This window comes from Diadema antillarum, unplaced genomic scaffold (assembly GCF_040938485.1).
Source record: "Diadema antillarum isolate AM-2024a unplaced genomic scaffold, OU_Dant_1.0 scf00000147, whole genome shotgun sequence".
NCBI classification, from domain to species: Eukaryota; Metazoa; Echinodermata; class Echinoidea; order Diadematoida; family Diadematidae; genus Diadema; species Diadema antillarum.
In genome coordinates this window covers 130,403-157,179 of record NW_027271036.1, presented here as the reverse complement: position 1 = coordinate 157,179, position 26,777 = coordinate 130,403, and the positions used below count along the sequence as shown (strand labels likewise).

The 26,777-nt window shown below is 36.7% G+C and overlaps 2 protein-coding genes across 2 annotated transcripts in view; both read right to left on the bottom strand.

Moving 5' to 3' along the window:
• Positions 1-2,125, bottom strand: part of LOC139721692 (uncharacterized) — a 77,525-nt gene extending 75,400 nt beyond the window's left edge. The window contains exon 1 of the mRNA XM_071633022.1: positions 1,389-2,125. Within this exon, the coding sequence (XP_071489123.1) occupies positions 1,389-1,436 (48 nt within the window). The 5' untranslated portion in view covers positions 1,437-2,125. The remainder of the gene's footprint in view (positions 1-1,388) is intronic.
• Positions 1,816-25,053, bottom strand: LOC139721676 (acyl-coenzyme A thioesterase THEM4-like). Its single transcript, XM_071633006.1, has 4 exons — positions 24,782-25,053; positions 23,451-23,564; positions 21,507-21,639; positions 1,816-2,100 (listed from the first exon to the last, which is right to left on the bottom strand). The coding sequence occupies exons 1-4, from the start codon at positions 25,051-25,053 to the stop codon at positions 1,816-1,818; spliced, it is 804 nt and encodes a 267-aa protein (XP_071489107.1).
• Positions 25,054-26,777: the final 1,724 nt, after the last annotated feature.

Genomic DNA, 26,777 nt, shown 5'->3' with positions numbered 1-26,777 from the left:
GCAAGTAAGAGCTGCTACATGTTGGTTTCATCATTTATTCATGTGAAATATGCTTCAGCTCACAGCAAAAATCCAGGCATGTTTTACAAACAAGACTTTTCTTACATATAGCTTGTCTTAAGCCCCGCCCCAGAAAAATATGAATTCATGGTATGCTACTTGGAAAACAAGCAGCTTGTTCTGTTCATTGTTTACTAACTGTTGCTGAACGCAAAGATGTTTGCACCATTCACTACTTACAACACATGTGCTATTTTCCCTGCAACTAATGTCTCCTAGTTCTCTATTTTGCATGTACATTTTTACCAGACACAGAAATTACTTAACACTCTGTGACCTTTGAACGGTCTTCAGACAAAGGGATTTTTCTGCATTAAAAGCTTCACTCTGAATTCACTGCCCCACTGACTGAGACATCATCAAAGAAATAGGCACCTGATTCAGGAAGAATATTCTTTGTAACTTGTTCATTCAGTGCCAAGTCCAATCAAATCATAGTCAACTATTTGTGTTTTCAGACCATGGCAAGTGTGTTTATTGCTGTAATAGCTGCTGGTCTACTACATTTACCCCATTACTAAATTAAAAATGTATTTAACACGAGACCTAATATCATCAGCATCAATCTACGACAAATCAAATCCAACCAGTATATAATCATTATGTACTTAAACAACATTGCCATTGGCAGATAATGTAACATGGGGTTTCATGAGTTTTTCCGCTAGGCTAATGAAAGTCTTTGGTGGTTTTTTTTTGTGTGTGTGTTTTTTTGCAGTCATGTCATGGCTGGGCACAAAAATACATAGAACCCTACATTCTGAGAAAAAACAAAAACAAAACAAAACTTGTTTTGTATCAGATGGTCATGTAATGTTTGTTCTCTAAGTCAGGAAGAAATTTGTGAAAAGTTAAAGGCAATATCAAGAATAAACTGATCACACTCCTGGGGGGCGTTTCATGAAGGAACTTGTTGGATAAAATATCTGACAAGTCTCTTTTATCCGACAAGTCTTGAAAAATTCTTTAGTCTGATTGGCTGATTTCTCTGAACTTGTCAGATATAATTTACTTGTCGGACATTTTATCCGTCAAGTTCCTTCATGAAATGCCCCCCAGATACCTCAATGAGTACAAATTGGGCCTTCAACTTCTACATAGTCAATCATCTTGATCAAAGTCAGAGATTCAAGATATTCATGTTTTCAACATTACAACTAGTTTGTACAGCATTTTTTCTGTTCCCAAAAAGAAAAAAAAAAAAAGGTTTGACCATCTTCCCTCTCTTCAGAACACATTTCTAAAAGGCCAAAAGAATTAGGTAAAAGACAACATATCATGTTAGCATCAAATACAAAAGCAAACACAGACAAGCTGAAATTACCCACCTTTTCAGATGTCTTTGCTGTATGAAGCAAACCTAGTATGAAGCGCATCGTGCTCGACTGACAATATCCAAGATTTAATGAGAGAACACGCCCAAACAGATGCTCAAATTCCAAAGTCTACTGTGTCTGCGTAGAGAAAGGGTTAATAAGACTACACGTGGGCAGAAGCAGTGAAAGGTTGGGGAGTTTTTCGCTCAGATTTCTGCTCATCAAAACTCACGGCAGACAGGAAACAAGAGAACTCAGTATAGAATCTGCTGGTCGACAAGTTTCTGCAAAGAGGAACGGCAACAAAAGACCGGGTGCCAAGATTGGTGAGGGTTGACTGGTCAACTTGTAAGCAGGATCAATAACATTTGATTGGACTGAATGCACACTGTGCCATAGTAGTGTCTAATCAATAATCAATAAATTATCCCTCTCCTGCTCACAGAATCAGCTGATCACGGATCACGGAGCAGCGCACAACTGCAGGAATGGAATGAGAGCCGAAAGCTGCTTTCCCAGGGAGACTTGAGGATGAGAGGGTGATAATCAGCTGACTTGGGGTCTGTCGAGCCGCTCTCGTCAACAGGACGGAGTAGCAGGCGGTGTCGAGAGGTAACAGCCAGCAAACAGCAGACGAACCGACAGACAGACTGTGATGTCGCCGCCTCGAGCCCACAATATCAGGACTTGATGATCCACAATCGCTGGCCATGTACTTCATCCCCTGCGAAGAGGGAGGCCAGACGCACGAATGTCACACAGTACACACTAATGTTCCCCGCACAGAGAGGGCGCAGCTATTTAGTGCAGCAGTGCAGTGCATTGGCTGGGCTTGACATCTCGGGGGCGGGCTCGCAAAGCACATTCATTCCCCATCCAGACACTTCGTCTGCTAGGCAGCACCGTCTGCTAGCTGACTGCACACATATACAGGTGACCTTGCACAGATGGCAACACGAATGCATGGCTGCCTTCGGGATCCCTGCCTACCCTCCTGTCCATGCATACACACTGTGCACACACAGCCCTCACCATTGCTGTGTGTGTGTATTATAATGCCCCACTGCTAAAAATACAGGTTTAGGAGGGGAAAAAAAAGGATAATAATATATCAGACATAAGACACGCTTGAGTGAATGCAGGCCAGACAGTGTTGGTCACTGGGCTTAGTGGAGGAGAAAGAGATGTCTGGATACAGGTCAGGACAACCTTGTGTTAGTCTTACCTCAAGACAACATCGACAAAATCACAGCAGACATTGAATAGATATAAACACCATACAGCACATCAGAATAGCTACTGTAATACTGAAGGAACAAATGGTCGGTACAAATTAAGAAGCTGGGTGCAAAAATGAAGAAAGCATTCATTTCCAGCTACTGTGGGTAGGCTATGCCACTATTCTGAGCAAATTCATATTTGGCAATTAATCAAAACAATGACTATTCCAGATCAACAAATTTCTCATCCTGGGGGTTTGTTTGCAATGGTGCCTCTATATTACCGAGGCATGGCATGTTTAATAAAGAAATTACATGTAGCTTTGCGATAAGAATGTCAGCAGGGCAAGGGCAGCGGAAGCAGTTGCTCCCACATCTCTTTCCTCCAATACTTTCAGAGTATTCTGCAGAATGAAAGAGAAATGAGACAAAAAGGACATCTTCGATGATTAAGTAAATCACCTTATATAAAGATACAAGCAACTGAAAAACAAAATGGGCCAATGGGAACATAAGGGGAAATTACCTACATATGGTTTCCAGATAAAAATGACAGGGAAAAAGAAGCTAAAATCATGTATCAACTCTAAACAACAGTCCCATTGTAATGTTGTTCATCTTCTTCTTTTTTTTAAGTGATTGGCCAGTCATTGGCCAGTCTGATGAAATTAGCCAAATCACAATTATCAATGATAAAGAAATAACATCAACATTTGATGAAACATTGCCATAGAATTATATAGGGCCTAATTTTACTGCAAATCATCCAGTCTATTTTTTTTTCCAACAAAAAAAAAAAAATGACTACCAGTAGCTCAGGTACATCTCTCCTTCTCTTTCTTCTCTCTTTTCTCCATCCTCCATCTCCCCCATCCCCCCCCCCCCCCCATCTTTCTCTCTCCCTCTCCCTCTCTCTCTTGGAAAAGGATTTTCTTTCTGATAGTGATATCATAATCTTATATGATAATAATGGGGTCTAGTTGAATAGACTACTCTTTGACCAACTGTCCAGACAGTCAATAACACATGCCCCAGGATGATGATTATGCAATCACCTTCTCAAGGTCAGTAGTACAGCTTCTTTAGGTCAGGCTTGGGCTGTGATAGTCTATGTTTACAGACTCTCTTATTTTAGCAGTCATTTGTAAATTAAGTAGGGAAATTCCAGATCATTTGATAGTTGTCTGGAAATAATTGAGTAAGATATGACAAGCACAACAGTGAAAATTGGGTCTAAATCTGATTAAGAGTAACAAAGAACTATGAAATATCAAAAATTTGCTAATTTTTGCAAAACAGTTCTTGAACAGTTGATATGATAGCCCTATGTAAATGAGTGAGCTAATGATCTCATCACCTCACAATTTTACATTGATTGTGTGAAAAAAATATCTATTTTTCTGATATAAACGTGTAAAACAAAGTGTTATTTCTGGTTGAATAGCTTCAAAATAATGATCAGTCAGATTTATCAGGATTTAAGAGAATAATGATAATAAAAGACATTTATATTGCGTAGCTAGTATAATAATATACTCTACTGCGCATCACAAAGTAATAATCACAACATATATAATTCAAACATGAAATGCATTGTTCAAATGATGAGTTGGGGAAAAGTTGCATTTGAACAAAAGAAAGGAAAAATGTTATGTACAAATTTTAGTGCAAGTTTTGAGAAGATGACATCACCAATTTACTGATTGCATATTCATATTGACTGTTCAAGAACTGTTTCGCAAATTAAAGCAAAACTTCACAATTTCATAACTTTCTTAATTTTCATCTTATACTTTGTCAATAGATTTCTTATTTGTTATTTCTTCAGAATGACTCGTCGTGCGCATGGCAGTTGGTTGTTAACGCACTTTCCTGCGCATGGCAGATTGTCGCTAGGCTGTGGGAGTGCGCATAGGGTTAACAACATTCTGCTATGCACAAGGAAGCGTGTTAACAACATTCTGCCACACGCACAACAGACTCGCCTTTTTTCATTTTCAGATTAACAAGCCGTTGGAATAATGAACCTTGCTTTGTTTTCAGATTAACAAGGTACGAAACCTTAGGAATAGGAAAACAGAAAAATGAGCTGTAACCACAATATCCACATTATACATTGTAAATAACAAGAGACTTATAAGTCGAGCACTCACTTGAGCATTGCACTTAACCTTGATGGTACTCCACCTGAGGCAAACTATTTCAAAAAGCTTGACATTCAGAGATTGCTGAAGGCCCTCTTTGGGCAATACCTTTCTAATTGTAAGTATGTATTTGGGACCCTGCCTATAGGAAGCCCCATGGGGCACATGGAGCTAAATCCATGGGAGCACCATCACCACTTCTACAAACTATGATCCACTCTCCCCACTGATGATTCCTGCTAAGTTTGGTCAAAATCCAACCACGAGTTTTCAATTAGAGGATAACAAAAGTGAAAAATTAACGGAGGACAGACAAGGCAAAATGGACATCGGACACTATGCAATATCAACAGCTCACTTAAGCCATTCAGCTCAGGTGAATAACTAGATTTTTTTTTTTTTTTTTTTTTAAGATTGTCTATCTTAGGCTGGGGTGGGGGAAGGGATGGGGTGCCCACCTTGGGTCATGGTGCTCATTTGTGTAAATAGTAATTCCATATTCCTCACAATAATAATTGAGGACTTTGAGAAATATTTGATGATGTATTTTCAAGAAGGAGATGAAAATGTTATATACAGCCCCCATTTTTTGCCCCCCCCCCCCCCCTCAATACAGCCCCCAGATCTGCTGTAAACAAACTTAAAACTACATCCACCAATTTATTTACTCATGCATTAACTTAGCCTATCACTTCTGGAAATAAACACTTTTTTTTTTAATATTGCCAATTTTGGGGCCGGGGTGGCCAAGGGGGTCATGGTGCACATTTGCACAAATTTTACACCATTGCGATAATGGTTACAGTTCGTATTCCAAAGGTTCACCATTCCAAGGGTTCGTCTCTCAGGAGATTCGTTATTCCGAAGGTTTGTTATTCTGAAGGTTCATGATTGCAAAAATGTAATAAGGTTCATAATTCTTAAGGTCTGTCAATCTGAAAAAGATATAAAGTTTGTTATTCAAAAACTTTGCTAATCCAAATATGATAAAAACCTTGTCATTCTGAAGGTTTGTTTAATCCGAAAACATCATCAGGTTTGTAATACTGAAGGTTCTTTACTATGCACCTTCTTTACATTTTCGTATTGATAAATTTTTGAAATAACAAACCTTATATTATTTGTGGATTAACAAAATAAATGGAGTAATGAATTTATTCTATTTTTGGAATAACAAACTCTATTGCATTTTTAGAATTACGAACCTTTGGAATAATGCCACAAATATTTGGATTACTGAACACTTTTTTTTCATTTTTCGATTTATCAACAAACATCTAGCATTTTTATGTGTTTAAAAATAATGACCTTCGGAATAACAAACCTTATTTCTTTTTCAGATTAACGAACCTTTGGAATAACAAACTTCATGTGTGATAATAACTGCCAAGTGTAGTGAAAATTTGACAATGTTTTCTCAAAGACAACATGCAAATGTGAAAATTGGCCCCAATTTTAGTACACGTGTCAAAATCTCACCCTAAGTGGATCCCCCCCCCCCCCCTCAATCTGCCATGAACAAACTTTAAACTACACTTGCTAATATACTTAACCACAGCAACAACAGATCTCAGTCACTTCTAGTTCCACAGAAGATTTTGGACAAACTGAGATCTTATCACCCTATAAAGGACACTACCTGTCAAGTTTGGTTTACAAATCTTGAGATTTGCATTGTGATCCAAATGTTAAGATGTTTGCCTGTGTGGACATAAAAATCCCACTAAATAGCGCAATTAGCACCATGATCCATATCCCAAGTATTCTTGAGATTATTTCAGAATGATTGTTATAACTTGAGATACAGTGTGATAATTTGCACCTTGGCAAGTGTGTGAAAGCTGATTTTCTTCTCTGTTTTTTCTGAAGTCATTCTAAACACACATCACAATAGTGCACAAACACAAGGGCACGGATCACCATTCACGGCAGATCACGGTAGATTTCAGGCATGTGCAGTTTGGTCGCCGAACTATCACAACCAGCAATAAGCCAGTTCGGGGTTCCACTTTGCGCATGAGCAGAAAAAGGTTATTTGTACCAACAGGGCAAGTTGGTTTTGAAATTCACTGAGATAAGCATCTATGACGTAATTATTCAAGTATCCTTCTAAATGGTGCCATCACATCCACCTGACAGCAAATGAGGTATTTGGCAATAACAATACGAAAAGATTGTTAATAACTTCAATGCCAAATAATGCTATGGATGCTTTCACATGACTGCGTTAATCATGGACATTTCTGACCACCTGGTCTACGCAAGTTCAGCCTTTGTTAGAACATGATTGAAGAATTCCACGTATTGTTATTCCGGGCAAGCTACAAGTAGCTGCATTTTTTTTTTTCGCTTTGAAAACAAGTGAAGTGCCTAACCAACTGAGAAAAAGGAAAGGTCATTTGTACCCATGCGCACATGAGCTAACTCCGAACTGGCTTATTAGTTCCCTCTGTCTGTCTGAATGGGCTAAAAAAAATATCTCGTATTTGGATCATGATTGCTATCCCACTATTTTGTTTGTGTGAATGCGACTCTGACATCCCTATTCACATAGCACAAACAGTAATTAATGGGAGCTCCCTTTACTTTGGGTTCATTCCCCAGGTGGACAGTGCAAAAATGGTAGTAGTACACCACTGTGTTATCTCATGTTACAAGTCTCAAGGTCAAAGCTGTCATTAATACATAAAGGTGTACAGCTGCAGATTATTGATGTCTTCCACAACATTTTACCATTAAGTCTCAGTCAGTTTTCAGACTGCAAAACTTGTTTATAATAACATCTAATTGAAAACATAAAGTACACAGCTGCAGATTATTGATGTCTTCCACAACATTTTACCAGTACTGGTAATCTCAGTCAGTTTTTTGACTGAAAAAAAAAAATCTTGTTTGTAATAAAGTCTAATTGAAAACATGTTTCTAATAGACTGTTTCTATAATGTTTCTTTTCCTACAACCTGGCAATATAGCATTTCATTGACCAGCTCCTTACAATTAAGCTTCCCAAGACAGGAATTCACCTAAATCACATTATACTTGTTGCTAGGTAGGGCAAGCCTACAGCAAGCTTTGTGGTTGTTAAGGACTACTTTTTTATGAACTAATCATGCACAGAATTTCAATTTATCACCAGAACAGTCTATTCCATTCTGTAGTTCAGCCACTAAAAGGAGTTTCCCTGCCCACTGCAGAACTACAAGCAGTATTCCACTGGACAGCTGTGATGCAAAGTCCATGGCCTGTCCATCAGACATACAGTTCCAAGGACACATGCATGCAAAAGTATGTCAATGAAGGTCAAGTCCAGCTAAGCTCTGCCTACTCAAACATGTTTTGGATGCCAAACCATTCAAATTGAAGATACACACCTAGAACAGAGCAAAACTCAATTGGCAGACACACAGTCAGATCAACCAGCAAAAAGTGATTTGAGAATGTGTTTGGGAGACAAACATGTTTTAAGTTTGCCTACAGGCCTGCAAAACTGAATTACGGTATTAAATTTTATGTGAAACTTTAAACACATCAATTCTCAATAATGAACTTTTTGGTGCTCCAAAAGGACTCTTTGTTCTGGCTTGAACAGTCGAACGTATTGTCAAGAAAGTCAATGGTAGGTCAAGCCAGGGTTAATATACATGATGATAACATATTGGTTATAATGCAGTCAATACTACGATTTGTAAATATGAAGTTGTTAAGTGTTTTACAAGGACTGACACTGTAAGAATTAAGAAAAGGAACACAGAGTTAGTGTAATTTGATTAATCATAAGTGATTTCCTGCAATGGCCCTCTCTATCTTTGAGGTTTTGTGGTTTTTGGTTTGTTCCTATTATGGGCCAAATTGTTCAACATCTGATTTCCTTTCTCTTCTCATCTCTTTAACCTTATTTTATTACTTATTTTCATCTGTACGTCACATTAAAGCATTTATTAAAGTACATGGCATAGTTTGCATGAACTCTATATATAAAAGGTTTGTTAAGAGTTAAACTCCTAAAGGTTTGTGCAAAAAAAAAAAAAAAAAAAAAGATTATAAAGTCACGACTTCAGTTAATTATTAAGCACCCGCAGCCCCAAAACCTTTACTCTATACTGTAAAGCAAGATATTTTCGCGCCATGATATTTTTGTGAATTACCTCTGGCATTCAATGCATTATAGTGTAGACCAGAACTTTTGCATGCCGTTTAATTTCGCAAATCTTGGCTCTCACAACATTTGCAAAATTAAATGCGAGTGAACATTCCTTATTTTACAGTATGTGAACCTCCATAACCAACTCTGAAAAAAAAAAAAATTAAATGCCAGACAAGATTTAGTTGGTTACAGTGAAGTGCAGAGAGAGTAGATTCTCAGCTGTAAAAATGTATAACTCATCAAGCTACTATATGTCCCTAAGCCACAAAAATGATAAAAATAATGATGGTAATATTGACCTGTAGAAATGCTACATTTGAGAAAAGGCGCTTCAAGTTGGGGGTCTATTAACATGAAATTAGTGTCAGTGCTATGGATAGGTAGTATTATTTAAGTCTTCATGTCATGAACCATACATCAGGTCATCCTTATTGTTTTCCTGTCTGATAAAATCATGAGAATTTCACACTTTAGGAAGTTGCTCATTCTATGTGAATGCCATGAGATGGTGTAGGCAGGTAGTGCTGAGTCTCTGGTGCTATTACAGCAACTTGTCATGTGTTATTTAGTAATCACCGAGTAAAGTTTTTCTTCAATTTGCGTCTTTGAAAATTGTGAAGAGTGTGTGATTTGCACGTTACAGTGCATAGGGACTGTGTAGAAGTGGAAGTCGTATGCGAAGTATTCGTTAACTTGCTTGGCTGCGATCTTGGGGAGGAAGCATGGTATCAGATGTACTGGCGTGTTGAGCAAGTTATGTTCTCATTGATAAAAGTGTAGGGTATGTACACCTGGATGCAGAGATTGGTAGTGTTAGTTGTGTTGTGATGATACACACATCCAATAGTCATTTGATTTTGTATTGTTATTTGACAGATATGGTTGATAGAAGGTTTTTATCACTAGAAAACAAGTTCATAAATAAAGAACATTCAATAGAGACAATCAGTTCATAATTACAGAACTATACAGGTGGATTCAAGTGACATTTAAAAGGAAATATTAGCCTTTGGCTACTGGCAATAATAACATGTCTTGAGTTTACAGAGATGGGGGGGGGGGGGGGGGGGGGGGGAAAGGCATTTGAACCTGACCTCTTGCATACCCCGCCCTTCATAGGCACCCTTAATATCAAAGTGATAGGTACATTGTAACACGTTGAGGTCAGATGTCCCTCACCCACAAAAACAATGAAAATGATGATGAAAACATAGATGAACACATTTGTAACATAAAGAGGCAATCTTTTAGAATGTTGTTGATTTAACAAATATCAGTCAACATCCAACTAAGAAATAATCACCGTATAGTACGGCATACACACAACAGTAGTGTGAAAGATGAGAAAAGATAGCTATTACCTGGTATGTGTGCTGAAAAGGATACAGATTTTCTATCTCCTTGATCATGTGGGTTTTTACTACAAGTACACTTTGTAAAGGGGATATCATTCAAGTATACTCAATATTTTGTGGGCTGGAACATGCCAGTAACACTGATATGACTGTTTTTGTCATTATATGCATTTCAGGTCAAAGAAATTGATATAAATTCTCAGCAACATGATGATGAAAACTCATGTCTCAACCCAACCTTCAAAAGTTATTATTTTTTTTCTACACACAAATAATGCGAATAACATTTGTCTATCATTGCAAGAGAAATGTTCCATGTACATCTGTAAGGATAATCTGTTTTTTCTGCTGGTTTTCTGATATCATGCTTTTTGCTACATCTGCTAAACTTTTGACTTTACATCATGACTCCAGGGATCCTCTGCCTTTTACCCGCATCTTTACTACTCACTTGCTCCATTGCTGATCTTGCTTCTTTCCTTTCTGGCTGCAATTATTCTTGATGACTTGAGTTCTTTCTCCCATATTCTAACAACAACAAAAAAAGTAACAAACAGAACAAAACTGATTATGTAGTGCAAGATCTCGTAAAGGAGCAAAACAGACATGTGAGAGCCAGATGAAACAAACTAATAAAACAGTGAAGTGTAACTGCTCAGCAATTTCTAATATATCCAAATGCATTTTGTTTGTTTGTTTGTTTGTTTGTTTGTGTCTGTGTGTGTGTGTATGTGTGTGTACAAGACTACTATGCACAAGTTGTCATAGTCACACCACCACAGCAACCATTGTCTACAGCTCATGGGACACTCTGGTGATCAAGGAACCATAAAATGGTGCCAACAATTTTTTTCTTACTCATTTTAATGAGCTGATAAAAGGATAATGATTGCTTTACCAGCACCTCAATTGAAACACTTCTGAAGGCACTTTCAAACAATTTTCCTGTAGTTTGAATAGTCTGAGCTGCAATGATCCTACGTGCAACCAACACCTCTGATTTCATGAGAATGAAGCTATGCTTCAAAGTAGTGAAATTCTGCAAGTAACTTAATTTGCAATTGCCATTTTTTCTCATAGATGGCTGTGCCAACAGAGTAAACCTTTCGTAACAGTTTATTTCCATGCTGATATTTGTTTTCAAATATCTTGACAGTCAGAGCATATTTCTTCTCTTTTCTTTTTTTTCTTATTTAGGTAGGCTTGAGTCTTTCTTCAGCCATTTGAACATAATTGTATAGTCAAGAAAGTGTGACAATTTCTATAATTAGACTGCCAAATACTGAATATTGCTTTTGAAGGAAAAACTGCACCCTTACCTTCCAAATGAGAAAAGAGTAAACAAGTATATGGACAAGAAATACAAATTACATTAGGGCATTATGAGAGGTGATGTACATGTAATTTGTAATATGACTGACACATTTAAATGAACCACCACGATATGATAATCTACAGAAATTTTATAAGGTCCTAGCTATTTATATTCTTCATCAAATTGCCTCAGAGTTTCACCACTATCTTTCTCCTGCTTTCTTAGCTTGCATTCGAGACAATTAGCTCTTCAATATGAATTTCACTAAAAGCCAATGGGACATGTCAACCAGATGCTATTACAGATGTGCTTATGATACCAATATGACTGCTGCACATTATATGCTACATCAGCCACCGTTAACCGTGGGCACCAGCCGGAACGTTATAGTGAGGTTAAAAAGCAGAGTGACTAATCACATCGATCCTTGATAGCAGCTCACTCTGAGAACGGCACTAATTACTGCACGATGTAATGACAGATTACAGAAGGGCAATGGCCTTTCTGAGCAGCTGCCAAGTGGGGGCCTGCTCAGACTTTCCAGGTTTCAAACACATTTAGCCTACCAAGTCCTGGGGAAATTTTGCCGCAAATCCTATCATACTGCCCTCACTAAATTGGCAACTCTGAATTCTACTGCCTATCCTATATCACAGAAACATCATATGGAACTGGGTAAAATTTATGAAATCTACACAAAATCAAAAGGAAATTCATAACATTTTGCCATTATTGGGAGAGCAACAAATTTTCTAACATTTTTTAAATGTGATGCCAATTTAGCAATCAGTTGTAGATATACATTTGTACATGCCTATTATGAGGATTTTAAAACTTATGCAACCAAAACAATTTATGTAAATAACAAACGGCTTACGTAAAATATAATTTTGTACTCGATCTTTGTTTGTTTGTTTGTTTGTTTGCTTTTATTTCTGCATTCAATCAGATGCAATTTGAATGCAAACTTCAAAAAGTACAAAGACAAAGAATAACAAGTGCAATGAAATAAATCGATAACAGTACATAAATAGATTCACATAGGTGATTGCATTGAGCAATGTAGATACACAGAAACATAAAATAAAATATACAGTATTTTTCAGTAAACAACAGAGATAATTGAATGCAGGAGACCACCATCATAAGCGATTAAGCTTGAAATGGATGGAGGCCTCATAAAATGACTATCCAACGACATAACTCTCTTGGAGGAAGGTGATCAGGTGAGTGCAGTGCAGTTGCAGGTGAGAGTGCAAGATGCAGTTGTAGGAAGAAAATTGAGATTGACAATAAGATGACAATCTATACTATAAATATTTGTTAGCTCAATTGGTTTGGAGAATATAATTGTATCAAATATCGTTTAAGTGAAGCTTTCAAAGAATAAATACTTGAACAAGACTTTATATTATCCGGGAGATTATTCCAAATATCCGGACCCGAATGTCTTATAGATTTGTGAGTCACTAATAATTTGGGATTCAAAAGGTGGAAATTTCTACATATACGAGTAGGGTACGAATGGACAGAAGTATTGAACCTAAACATGTTATCAAACGATGATGGAAGTTGATGATGTATATATTTGAACATAATTACTGCTACTTGAATAATATTCAAATCAAAAACCTTCAATGTTTTAAGCTCATGAAATAAAGAATCAGTATGAGCCAGAAAATGCGATCCTGTACAAATACGTATAACTTTCTTTTGTAATTTAAATATAGAATTTATTTTGGTAGAGCCGCAAGTACCCCATACAACATTGCAATAACTTATATATGGGAGAATTAAGGAATTATATAATAGAAATAAAGTTGAACGAGGAAGAAAGAACTTCAGCTTGGAAATTATCCCTATATTTCTAGAAATACACGTTGTAACATAATGTAAATGCTCATTCCAAGTCAAACTTTCATCTATATATACTCCTAGAAATTTTGAATTCATTTTCTTTTCTAATGGGATATCATCAATGTTAATATGTATCAACGTATCCTCATTATGTGAATGAAGTTTGAAATGAATAAAATGAGTCTTTTTTATATTCAAAGAAAGTTTATTAGACTTAAACCAATTTGATACTTTACTAATTTCAATATTCAAAGTGTCATTTAAAATCTTAAGATCTTTATGAGAATAAAATATATTCGTATCATCAGCAAATAGAACAAAAGAGAGAAGAGAGGATGTATTTATGATATCATTAACATAAAGAAGGAATAATAATGGGCCTAGAATTGAGCCTTGAGGAACACCACATTTAATTAAAAGGGGGTCAGATTCACAACCATTAAAAATAACATATTGTCTTCTATTAGTTAGATAATCTTTAAGCCATAAAAGTGCTTGTCCTCGAATACCGTAATGACTAAGTTTGGTGAGTAAAATAGAATGATCAAGAGTATCGAATGCTTTACTCAAATCGCAAAATATACCTGCAACATGTTCTTTGTTTGCAAAAGCACTCGTAATTTTGTCATAAATTTGTATTAGTGCTAAATCAGTTGAATAATTTTTTCTGAAACCATATTGATTGGGAATAAATAAATCATACTTATTAATAAATTTAAGAAGTCTATTATAAACAATTTTTTCTAAGATTTTGGATATACTAGGCAATAAAGAAATAGGACGATAATTGCTAATTTCATGAGGATCATCTTTTTTATGTACAGGATTAACTTTCGCTATTTTCAGCAGGTCAGGGAAAATACCTTGTGATAAAGAAAGATTAAATATATAACTTAACGGTTCTGCGAGTGGATAAACTATTTCTTTCAATAACATCATACTTATTTTATCAGAACCACAAGATTTAGAGCTATTTAAAGATTTAGTGATACTAATGATTTCACTGGGACTTGTTGGGTTAAAATAAATAGACTCTTGATTTTGGTCAAAAAGATAATCTGTAAAATGAGCAGAAGTATTGCTAATTTTAGTAGCAAGTTCCGGACCGATATTAACGAAAAATGAGTTAAATGAATTAGCATACATATTAGGATCATTTATTTTAATACCGTTTAATGTGATATCATCCGTTGGCGGAGAATCAGGCTTCTTACCTAGGACCTCTTTAATAATTTTCCATGTTGCATTAATATTCGAAGAAACCTTTTTCATTCTATCAGAAAAATATAATCTGCGGGATAAACGAATCAATTTTGTCAATTTATTTCGATAAACTTTATACATATTCAAATTAGATTCAGTTGGGTTACGAATATGTAACTTATACAAAAAATTACGAGTGTTTATGGATTTCAAAATACCTTTTGTAATCCAAGGATTTCTTGGTTTATTTCGGTTACTTTTTATTCTGCATAAAGGAATATTATTTTCATAATAAAACAACAATTTATCATTAAAACATTTATACACCAAATTAACATTGTTAATACTATAAATATCTGTCCATTCCTCTAAAAATAAATTCTGTTTCAATAATTCCACATTACGTTTTGACTCTTTATAGTACCATATTTTATCATGTAATTTATTACGACCCACTTTACATTCACAAATTGAAAATATTGGTAAATGATCAGAAACTTCAGAACATAATATACCCCCCATAATTGTATTATTATACACATTCGAAAATATATTATCAATCTGAGTTGACGAGTGTGGATTTATCCTGGTGGGTCTATTGATAATCGACATAAAACCATATGAATACATTAAATGCATAAAATTAAGGGAATTATTGTTATCGGATATGGGGGAAAAGTTAATGTTGAAATCACCAAAAATAAAAACATGTTTGCTTTCATTACCTATCTTATGGAGATATAAATCCAATTCATCACAAAATAATTCACAATTCAGATCAGGAGGTCGATAAATTAAACCTATAATAACGTTTTTAGAGATTGGGTTCTCAATTTCAATAAATAACGTTTCTGCATATCTTAACGTGATTTCAGAACGGATTTTGAACTGTAAATTTTGCGCAATATAAAACGCAACACCGCCACCCCTTTTTCCTTGACGATCAGCCCTAACTAATTTATGATTGGGTAAATTAAAGATATCTGGGGAGTTTTGATGTAACCAAGTTTCACTTATTCCAATAACAGAAAATTCAAAATTGTTTAAAGAGTGCAAAAGATTTTCCAAATATTCAAAATTTTTATTCAAACTCCTAGAGTTTATATGAAGAAGTGAAATATTATCTGAACTATACGATACAATATCATTGAATTCAAGGGGTGTGTAATATTTACTGTCGCGCATAGGCATAATGTCAGCAGGAATATCGGGGGTATTCACATGTGACGATGCCATTCCGTAATACAGAGATGTAAATTACCGGAGATTTGAGAGACAACAACTGCATAGGTGCTAATGTGCATTTTGCAAGTGCATACTACTGTGCAGGTGTGTGTGCAAAGTGCAAATGTGTGTGGGGTTTCAATATACAATACAAAATTTGGTACAATTAGACCCATCTTGGTCACACTTACAATAATTACTAGTACGCAATTACAACAGATCACCAGGGGATAGCCGGACCACTCAGTATAAAGGTGTTGTGTTTTAAAACACGTACAGACAGAGAATTCAAGGACCGTGACACTTGCCCAGTTAAAGTTCAGGGAGACTTTCCCGTATACGGGGGGGGGGGGGGGGGGGGGGGGGGGGGGAGTAAAGGGGAGTAAACAGTAAAGGTACATTTCTTGCAACATCTGTATTGGCTATTGAATGTGGGACTTTTAACCATGCACCCATTAACACACGTATCAGAGAAAAAAAAAACAGTACAAATACTGAATGGAAATCAGGGTGTTAATAGCAACCCGTTTAACATGCGTCAAACGCAGGTGCTACTTGCAGTGGCTTAATTACCATTGGAGATCAGTCGGCCGTGGCGCGAAAAAGCAGCCACGCCTCGTGTCGACACACAACATGTGAACGATTATACATTCATGGAAACTGCTTACTGTACATGTATAATACGGACGTCTTATCAATGGGTTCGGAGTTTCAACAGGTGATTCGTAGAACAAAGGGATTTTTTTTTTTTCCGGACAGTTCACAGGAGGATAAATATCTGCCAAAGCAGCGAGGGATGTGCTGTACTAAAAATAATAATAATAATAAAAAAAATCGGAGTTCAATACCAAAAAATGTGGGAGGTTTAAAAGAACCATCTACCAGTTATAAATTAAAAGAGATTAGTGACTTTCTTTAAAAATTTAAAGTTATGGGTTCAAAAACATTTTGAAACTATGAAGTGAAATATGTGGGTAGAAATGTCTGGCTTCAATCTATACGTGAAAAAATGAGGTACTATAAACTGTCACCATACTGTGGAGAATGACCAGGTGGTGGATGAGCATAACCTTGCAAAATTGAACCGTGTATCCCTAAAATGATGACCGAAAAAGGTTTTCTTTTTTTCCCGTTAAACTTTTTTGATAACCGCCATCAAAAAAAAAAAAAATATATATATATATATATATATATATATATGTACATATGAATGTATATAATAGGAAATAAAAATGGTTGAAACAAACCATGGTTCTATCATTCAATACACACAGCGTTGGGAGTCACAGTGGATCAACAAGGAGGACAGATAGCGGAGGCGTGGAGGGGAAACCTCGCCCTGACATTGGTTTACGCACAAGACACGTAATTAACGACACATATATTTGTAGTGATGTTACAAGGTACAATTGAGTTCTACGGTTAAATATCGAAAAAGGAAAAATGTATGGAAGCTTAGTTGACAATTTTTTGACTTTAGATGTTCTTGCTCAATAACAATAAGTTGTAAGAAAAAGGAAAACTGTCAACCAAAGAGCTCCGGATGGGAATGTGCTTTGACATTCCCATTCCCAGTAATGGTGGACTTGGCAATTGAAGGCAACCATTTTCAATCAAAGATTACGTAACTTTTTTATGAGTCAAAGGGCGATGCCCGTCAATAAATCCAACAGGGCAAATAAAATCTTCCTGTATGGTAGCTTTTTAATGGTTCCTGGAAGGTAGTGACAAACATACATTCTTTTCGTGGCTAATGTGTTAAACTATTATTTTTTCTTTATTTGTTATTTTTTTTTAACTCAACCAACGCCATTGTGCCTTACATGATCCTTAGCCACAATAAAACCAATACAAGTTGATCATGAGAGTCAAAGTGTCGAAGTATTTGACCCCTCCATACGAACAGGAAAAATGGCTCAAAAGACCGATATAAAATATTAGATATAATTTTTGCCGTGGTGAGGAAGGGGAGCCACGCCCTGTGTCTATATTTTAGACGTGTGTGGACAACTATAAAGACTACACATTTGTTTGTTTTTTTTATATATAATTATGGTTACGTTGCAGAAATAACTGAATAAAATCATTGGTTAACACAAATTCATTATACAAATTCATTACAAACTTTAGAGTTCCTTTATATGAAAACCAAAGGACCGTGGCCCTTGTCCAGTTAGGGAGGGGAGGGGGGGGGGGGGAGTAAAGGGGGAGTGAAGGTACATTTCTTGCAATCTCTGTATTGACTATCAAATACGAGACTTTTAACCATGTACTCAGTACCCATTAAAAGACACGTCGAAGAAAAAAAATACTGTACAAATATTGAATGGAAATCAGGGTGTACAAACAGGAACCCGTTCAACATGCGTCAAACACAGGTGCCACTTGCAGTGGCTTGATTAACATACAGAGATATAAGTAGGTCGTGGTGTGAAAGAGTAGCCACGCTCAGTATCTACACTAAACATGTGAACGATTACACATTCTTGCAAAATTCTGATAGTACACATGCATAGAATAAGAACGTTACGTCAGTGGGAACACCTCTGACTTTCACAAAGATGATTTGAACATACAAGTGAAAACACCCACACCCACACCCACACACACAACCGTGTACAAAGAAGTACACTGCATTCACTATGCAAACAAAACTGAAACATACATATTCCCACATACTCCCAAGACAGTATCAAAATGAAAATGGAAAAAATACATAAGAACCGTGGGCACATGTACAGGTACCATGCGGAATTTGTTGGAGACTACGGGGTTTTTGCACTTGCAACACTTCAATCTCTTCTTATGCTACTTAGTGGATCTCAAACTCCATTAAAACACTACATAATACAGCGTAGACAATCTATACTACATGGGACACCAGAAAGATGGAAGCATATTTAATTCAACCAAACGCAAATACAGAATAATAAAGTAGTCTATACAAGTAAAATAATTCAATAGATGAAATAATAAAATTCAACTATATGCACCCATAACTGTTTCCATTGCTAAGTGAAAAACCGAGGTAATATTAATGTCTGTTCCCTGAAAACGAAAAATAAAATGTCAGACTTAACTGTCATTTTGTAATGTTTCCATGTACCCCCTAATATAAGAAAGAGCAACACACTCTATATAGGGCGGTGAGTTGGCTCAGTCGGTAGCGCGTCTGCCTCACGATCACGCGGCCCGGGTTCAAACCCGAGTCTGGACTGAGCAATGTCGTGTGTAAACATACCGTCCCCTCTAGCAAGAGGCAAAAACACTCTGTCCCTCGGATAGGACATAAAATGGAGGTCCCGTGTATGAGAGAGTCACAGCTCATGCACGTAAAAAGATCCCGCTTCATTCATTCATTCATTCATCGCAAAGATGCAGGGTGTCTAACCCGGTGAAGTGGTCCCACCCCACATCCAACTGGACCCCATGGAAGACCAGCTTAGTGTAGCTGAATATGGGCTATCCAGCCATCTTCACAGATGGAAAAAATGAACAACAACAACAACTCTATATAAGAAAAAAGTTCCAGTGATTCTCATGTGTAAAATTTTATATGAGACTTCTGTTGGTTTCCACCTTTCCTATACCCTGATGAACTCACAGTATTCACATTACATTAGTACATGTTAGTTATCATTATATCCCTTTTTCTGATACTACACACAGAAAAACTGAAGAAGAAACATTGACATTGTACTACAACTTACTACTGGATATATGCTTAACAAGCTGAACACAAATAGCCCGAATTCCCATGCATCGCCTAGATTAAGTCCATGGATCATTTGCGCCACAAATGACATCATTTCTTAAATCAAGGTCCGAATTATTTAGTTAGTGGATTATTTAGTCTGCCGTTTAGGAAATGATCAGTCGTTTGGAATTAGCTAGACCAGATAGTCCATAGTTTCAAGAACCAATGGACTGAACCAATGGACTTTATAATAGGCGACGTTGGGAATTCCCATTTTCCCATTGGGAATCAGCTGGACTATAAAGGCAAGGAAATCCTCTAATACGAATATGCTTTATTTTCTCAAGCATTTTTGACATAACTATGTTAAGATAAGCTTGTCAAAATCAATATAAGTGCATTGTTACGCCTGAGTAAGAAGATGCACGCCGCAACATAAGACGCATCTGCTATCAGAATTCAATGATTATAATGATGCATCCCTATATACGTACGAGGTACATTTGTATAAAACAATTGCAGCGTTCAGTTTAATGACACAAGGACAGATATCTTCTTGCTTTCCTTACTTTGCATCCTATGCATAGAATGAATATTCACATTGCAATGATGCCAAGACAGAAAGTATAGAGTATTATTATCCATACAGAGGATTTTTAGAGCCCAAATAGAAGTGTTATTTTGTCGACGCACCTCATAACCTCCGACCCACTTAGAAAGGTTGTTGAACTCGACCAATATTTTTTTTTTTTGCCGAGGCGACCAATATTCAAAATATTGGACGGCAAGAGGGGGATTCCCCAAAGTTTTTATAAACTTCACCGTGATTGGTTGAGATATACAAGATGACCCAAAATATGAAGTAAAAAGCGTATGTGATTGGTCAATCATAACTAATGATGTCGTTTTTTCTAAGATTCTATATTTATACGAGCAAATTTCATATATTAATTAGTTAAAATTGTACATCAAAATACTTAGATCACTGTTTTATCTGGGAATGAAGTAGATTAACTTGTACTGGAGAGTGTACCATACCCCATGTCAGGATCAAGTACAGTAGGAGACCATACAGCACTCAGAGACAGAAAGGGTAAGTGAAAATATTTTTTGCTAAAATCCTCTGTAGGATAATAATGATAATATTGGATGTCCTATTTTCGGTTATGACAAGGAAATATTGGACTCGCTAAGCAAAATATTTGTGTATAGCTCGTCCAATATTTCCTTGTATCAACCTCAAGGCCATCCAATATCATATAAATAATCGATTATGTGTGGAACACTTAATTTCTGAGTAATACATGTATTTCTTTAATAAATGTTCTAACGACCACCTTGTTCATAATGGCCACCTGCCTCATGCGACCACATGGTTATTATCCGCAAAGAAATACAACAATGACATTGGAGATGACCTGAGAAGAGACGTTTGCTATTTCAGATGTATATGATTTTCTGTTATAAAGTCTACCAACTTTACACCCTGTTTAAACAAGGTGGTGGCTCATTTCAACCATCACATTTCGAGCATTTGCTCAAGTACACAAACGCACGCAAACGGATTGATAACATCATCGCGATATCATACAAAGAGTTTTGTCATAAAGTTTTCACCATAGTGAAGCTTTCAATTTTCTCTAGAATTATATATATAATGTACGGTGTTATATATAGCATAAAGTCTTCTGCAAAAAGCTGCATGACTGAAAGGGAAAAAAAGTTTTCCAAAACTGCTTCATGTTTTTTATTTTAAATCTCAGAATGATATGGCACGCAAGGGGGGGGGGGACCCATTATGACACAAACAAAAAGAGTTTTGAAAAATCTGCAAACATTTTGTTAATTGGATTATTAAAGTGATACATAACGTCAAAGTATCAAATCAACTGATATGCAGAAAAACTAGACATGAACTTCAAGTAAATCATCCTGAACAGACTTATTCGTAAATACTCATAAAAATCTTACAAATATAGCTGAAATGGTATTAAATAATGTAGTATCATCCGGACTCTTGATTGTGCCAGTGACAAAGTACTTTCGTCCTTCCACCCTGTCCAGCTTCGTCTCAATGATGACAGTGGAGCCATTAGGAATGGGTCTGTATAAGTAAAGAAATCAAGAAGATTTATACCTTCTTAATTGAAGGTGGGCTAAAATCATCACAGATTCTACAGCATTTGTAATGGCGCCACTAGGGTGCGGACAAGACATGGAATACAAATTTAGGAAATCCGCATTGTAGATGTGTTTGGCTGTCCTGCTATATTCACCATTTTCAATGGCAGTTTATGCCCTTCCCAGTCGTTTCCTATAGGACTGTCTGAGGTATGTCTGCAATCAATCCACAAGGATTCCTAGTATTTTCCCATTAAAGACAAGCCTACTTGCATACTTTTTCTGATGTAGGGTAAAGGAAATGCCGCAATGACATAATTTGCTTCGGCAACCCTCCCTTCTGTCGGGGCTCTAGTGGACGTATTAAAAGGAAACCAAAATCCAACGAGAGATGTGGATTGAGTGAAGGCAGCAACATTAGTAGAACACATCAGTGAAATTTGAGGAAAATAGGACAATCGATGCAAAAGTTATGGTGTTGGAACCGGTGGATGAGGAGACTACTAGAGGTTATGACATGTGTGGACAACAATATAAAGAAAATATAAAGGGAATCCCACAAAAAATTCACTTTTCTATTATAATGAAAAAGCACTTGACTAAATGCTTTCAGAAAGCAGCGGGAATAAACGCTACCCTTAACATATGTCAGTATCAAGTTGATGGAATGTGTACTTTTCATGATTTTTTTTTTCTCTTCGGGTTTGGTTTCCTTTAAAGGACAAGTTCACCTTCATAAACATAAGGATTGAGAGAATGTAGCAATATTAGTAGAACACATCATTGAATGTTTGAGGAAAATCGGACAATCCGTTCAAAAGTTATGAATTTTTGAAGTTTTTGTGCAGTAACCACTGGGTGAGAAGACTATTGCAGTGTGTGAATAACTTAGATGTCACATGCGTACAACAATATAAGGAAAATATAAAGAGAATTTCACAAAATTTCATCTTTTGAAAAAAGTACACATTCCCCAGACTCGTTACCGACAAATGTTATGGGTAATATTATTCCCCCTGCCTTTAGAAAGTGGCAAGTCAAGTGCTCTTTTATTATGCGAAAAAAAAAAGTGAAAATATGTTGAATTTTCTTTACATTTTCTTTATACTGTTGTACGCATATGACTCACAAGCTGTAGTAGTCTCCTCATCCAGCGGTTCCAACACAAAAGTTTTAAAAATTCATAACTTTTGCATCGATTGTCCAATTTTCCTCAAACTTTCACTGATGTGTTCTACTAATATTGTTGCATTCTCTCAATCCTTATGTTTATGAAGGTGAACTTGTCCTTTAAGCACTAAAATCATTCAAAAGCACAGAGTCTTCCAAGGGAGTTAGTAAGTGAATGTTAAGCAAGAAATGTCTTTCATGCAAGTTGAACGTTGCCTTGTTTCATATTGTTCACAACTGGGTCTTCTTTACCGTTTTTTATCATGTATGAGTTTGTGCTGTTTCAAAAGCAAAATATCAAACAAATCTCATCAAAAGGATATTTTTTTTCTCTAGCGTCACATCTTGGATTTAATTCATTGTGGGAGGTCAATTAATGGATCTGATTTCAAACAGATATTCAAAAAAGAATTTATTTTTCATGAAAAAAGAATTATTTTTCACGAAAATTGCACATTCCATCAACTTGATACTGACATATGTTAAGGGTAGCAATTATTCCCCCTGCACACACACACACATTCATATAAATAATCATCTTAAGAAAATATAAAGGTACTGCATTACCAACGAAAAAAATGAAATCATTTACTACAGCATGTCAGAGCTTCCGGAAAAACTTACCGTTTGTAATTTACAGTAAGGCTAGCTGTCAAAGAGGGAACTTGCGCACCTTCATTCAGCAAAATACCCGCACAGATATCAGCAGATGTACCTATGGCTCCCCCGTGAACAAAACTGCATGGTTAAATCGAAATTTTTCAAACAAAATTTATCCCTTGGTCAAGCAATTCACAAATATTTCTCGGTCTCATTTCGACTAAAGCCACAAATCCAATTTAAGGCATTTGTTATGAATCATAACCAGAATTAACATCTCAAGAATAATGTTTAGTATACTAATCTTACATTAAAGGAACAATAAGTCACTTAAGTATATGTTGTGACGGTAACAAACTAGGACTTTTCTTTTATACTTCTCTATAAAAATCAAGATTCTTCTTTCTTAACTTTACTATCGATCCCTCATTTTTCTTTATTCTTTTATACCCTAGAAGTGAACATGGAAATCATATATTTGCTCACTCTAATTTACATAAACTTTGATTTTAGTTTGTGACCTTGAGTAACACCACAGCATTAACATTTCTTCGATGCATCCCTGACCAATGTATGATTGAAGGGGGAGTACTAGAGACACTCTTGAACATAAATGTGGATACTTGGGACAGAAGATATGTAGACCAAATAAAGACAGGTAGTAAACATATGGCCCTCCAGAGGATGGGGTAATAGACCACTAAAAAGCTGGAGGATGGGGTAATAGACAACTAAAAAGCTGGAACGTTTTGACTGGTTAAGTATTGGCCATAACTCAAAAAGACAATGACTGGGTTGCATGCTTAATACTCTTGTCTAAACCATTTCGGGTGCTGTTCGTTATTCCGAAGGTTCGCTATTCCGAAGGTTCGTTATTCCAAAGGGTCGTTAATCCGAAACACGCAAATTCCCTATACCTAGAGGTTCGTTAATCCGAAAATGACAAAGGGTTCGTTAATCCGAAAATTTGTGGCGTTATTCCGAAGGTTCGTTATTCCGAAGATTGGTTAATCCGAAAATGAAATTCGGAACAATGAACCTTCGGAATAACGAATCTTAGGAATAAAGAGCCTTCGGAATAACGAACCTTCGGAATAACGAGCAGTAACCGTTATTTCATATCGAGTATATCATGAGTATATCATTGTATGTTCATTCCTTTGATCCAAATTAAGCACACACAAGCTGTGATATTCTTTTCTCTCTGTTATTTGATTTGATTTGATTTGATTTGGTTTATTGTCCAATACGGAAATTATGAAGCAAAACAATGCACCCACCACATGGGAGTACAACTCAAAGATCACAAGTTTGCACATCAAAGTCGAGTACCATAATCATCATCCAAATCTCACCCTGAAGGCCCCTCTGTTTTTGGTCCAAACTGTACGATGGCAACCATTTTCTTCTCCTCTTCACCGAAAAATGCGGCATACTCGAAGAGTTCGCCGACTTTGGGGTGACTCAGATTGAACAAACCAGTATTCCGCTCCCTGCCCACGGTGGTGTATACGAGTTTCCACCCCTCCTCCCCCACCAGCTTGGCAGTGTACTGATTGTACAAGTCTCTTGAAGCTTCGGTCCAGCCTGGCAGGTCTTCCTCTGAGAAACTTTGAACCTTGGACATTTCAGCGCTGAAAGAGCTCTGCATAAACACATTCAATCAAGGGAGATGAAAAATGAACAATACGTGAAGTTTGTATTTTTACCAATGAATATTGAGTAGGTTCAGTTACCAATATAATTGAAGAAAGAGGGAAAGGAGTTGGTGGTGGGACGTGGTGTTGTTTCCATTGTTTACCAGCTAGAAACGGAAGCTGTACATGATCAACCATTAATGGTAAGATACTGTACTTTAAAGGCTCGGTCACACAGCCAGAACTCTGCTGGAGCGTTCTTGGAGCCGTGAAAAAAAAAATCATCACCGCTCGTAACCGTTCACCACCGTTTAACAGAAGTTGACCTCCGTTAAGGCAACGCCGTATACGCCCGGCCTCCGCTGATGGTCCCTCCTACCGCTCCGAAAGTTTTGAGCTGCACAAAATATTGCGAGCGGTGAGGAGCGGACAAAATAATTTCCGCTCCGGCAAAGTTCACCACCGCTCCAACAACGCCCAGTCAAAGTTTGGCACCGCTAGACGCAAGTTCGTGGACGCTTGGGTCCGCTAGGCCAACGCAGAAATCTTGAATGCTGGACCACCGCTGCTTCGCCAGCTTCGCAAACTTTGGTGGAGCGGTTGTAAGCGTTTTACGAGCGGACACGGGATTGCTCGAGTGAAAAGTAGAACGTCCTATATGTCCTTCCGCCAAAATGAAAACCTCTGTCTAGGCATCAGGAGAAGCTTTCACGTGTTCCAATGTGTTGGAATCCGGTACATTAGACACACATAATGCACAGAATGTGACAACGACAAAACAGGAATAAGAAAACATATTATGTCCTTCGCCCAAAGTGAAAAATCTCGGTACGTGTGGGCGGGAAGAATGAATTTTATTTCTTAAAGCCACTCCTCCCGGAGCATCGAAGAAATACATTTAGTGTAACAAAAACACATTGAAAAAAAAAAGAAACGATAAATCTTTGGAAGTCAAAACACATAAATAATCGGCAAGATTTAACAATAGGTTTAACACGTTGTATCAACACTTCACAGTTTGCAGCACTACCACTAGTTACTGTGGAGACATAAACAACTATAAGTTTCTAGACAAATTCTGACATATAACATAATAACCTTACAAAATCTAGACTCATATTTTGACTGTTTAATACAGTTTGATATTGTGCCTACGTGTTTCACCAAAGAATAGACAATATATGACAATGGAATTCACCCCCCCCCCCCCCCCCTCTGAACCTGCATATTACACATAATAGGTTATAGGGCCTACAAAATTTCTGTGCTCGACCATGTGAATATCAACAATTTGATACCGGTATATTGTGAAACCCACAACATTTAAAAAGAGTTATCCTATCCCCTAAATCCACCAAACAATTTTCCAAGCAACTTCCTGTGTAAAGATCCTGTAATTAAAACATATTATAAACTGTTTCTGTTAGCATTCCAATTGGGTTTATCCATATCGTCCAACCTAAGATTCGAAAGACAATTTTACCCATTTTAAATTCAATGGTTTATCTTCCAACAATAGATTTGACATACCACACTTGTATAAAACAGGTTTAACTTTCTTGAAGTGCCAGTTTTTCTTTGGTATAATTTCGTTTCAGGGCTTAAGATAGTTCCACCTGACTCAAAATCACCACAGTCATGCATAGGTAGTGTAGCAATCTAGAAATAATGTAAGAGAGCTTAGATTTTTTTTTTACCTCGACTAATCCCGACT

Bases quoted from the DNA above. Each gene is read 5' to 3' on its own strand.
- LOC139721676 (XM_071633006.1), bottom strand. From the start codon at position 25,053: ATGTCCAAGGTTCAAAGTTTCTCAGAGGAAGACCTGCCAGGCTGGACC. The intron at 23,565-24,781 runs GTGAGATTTGGA...TTAACCATGCAG, and splicing joins AAAACAGAGGGGCCTTCAGG to TTTTGTTCACGGGGGAGCCA. The intron at 2,101-21,506 runs GTAAGATTTTTA...CCCTCTTCGCAG, and splicing joins ATACCATTTCAGCTATATTT to GGGATGAAGTACATGGCCAG.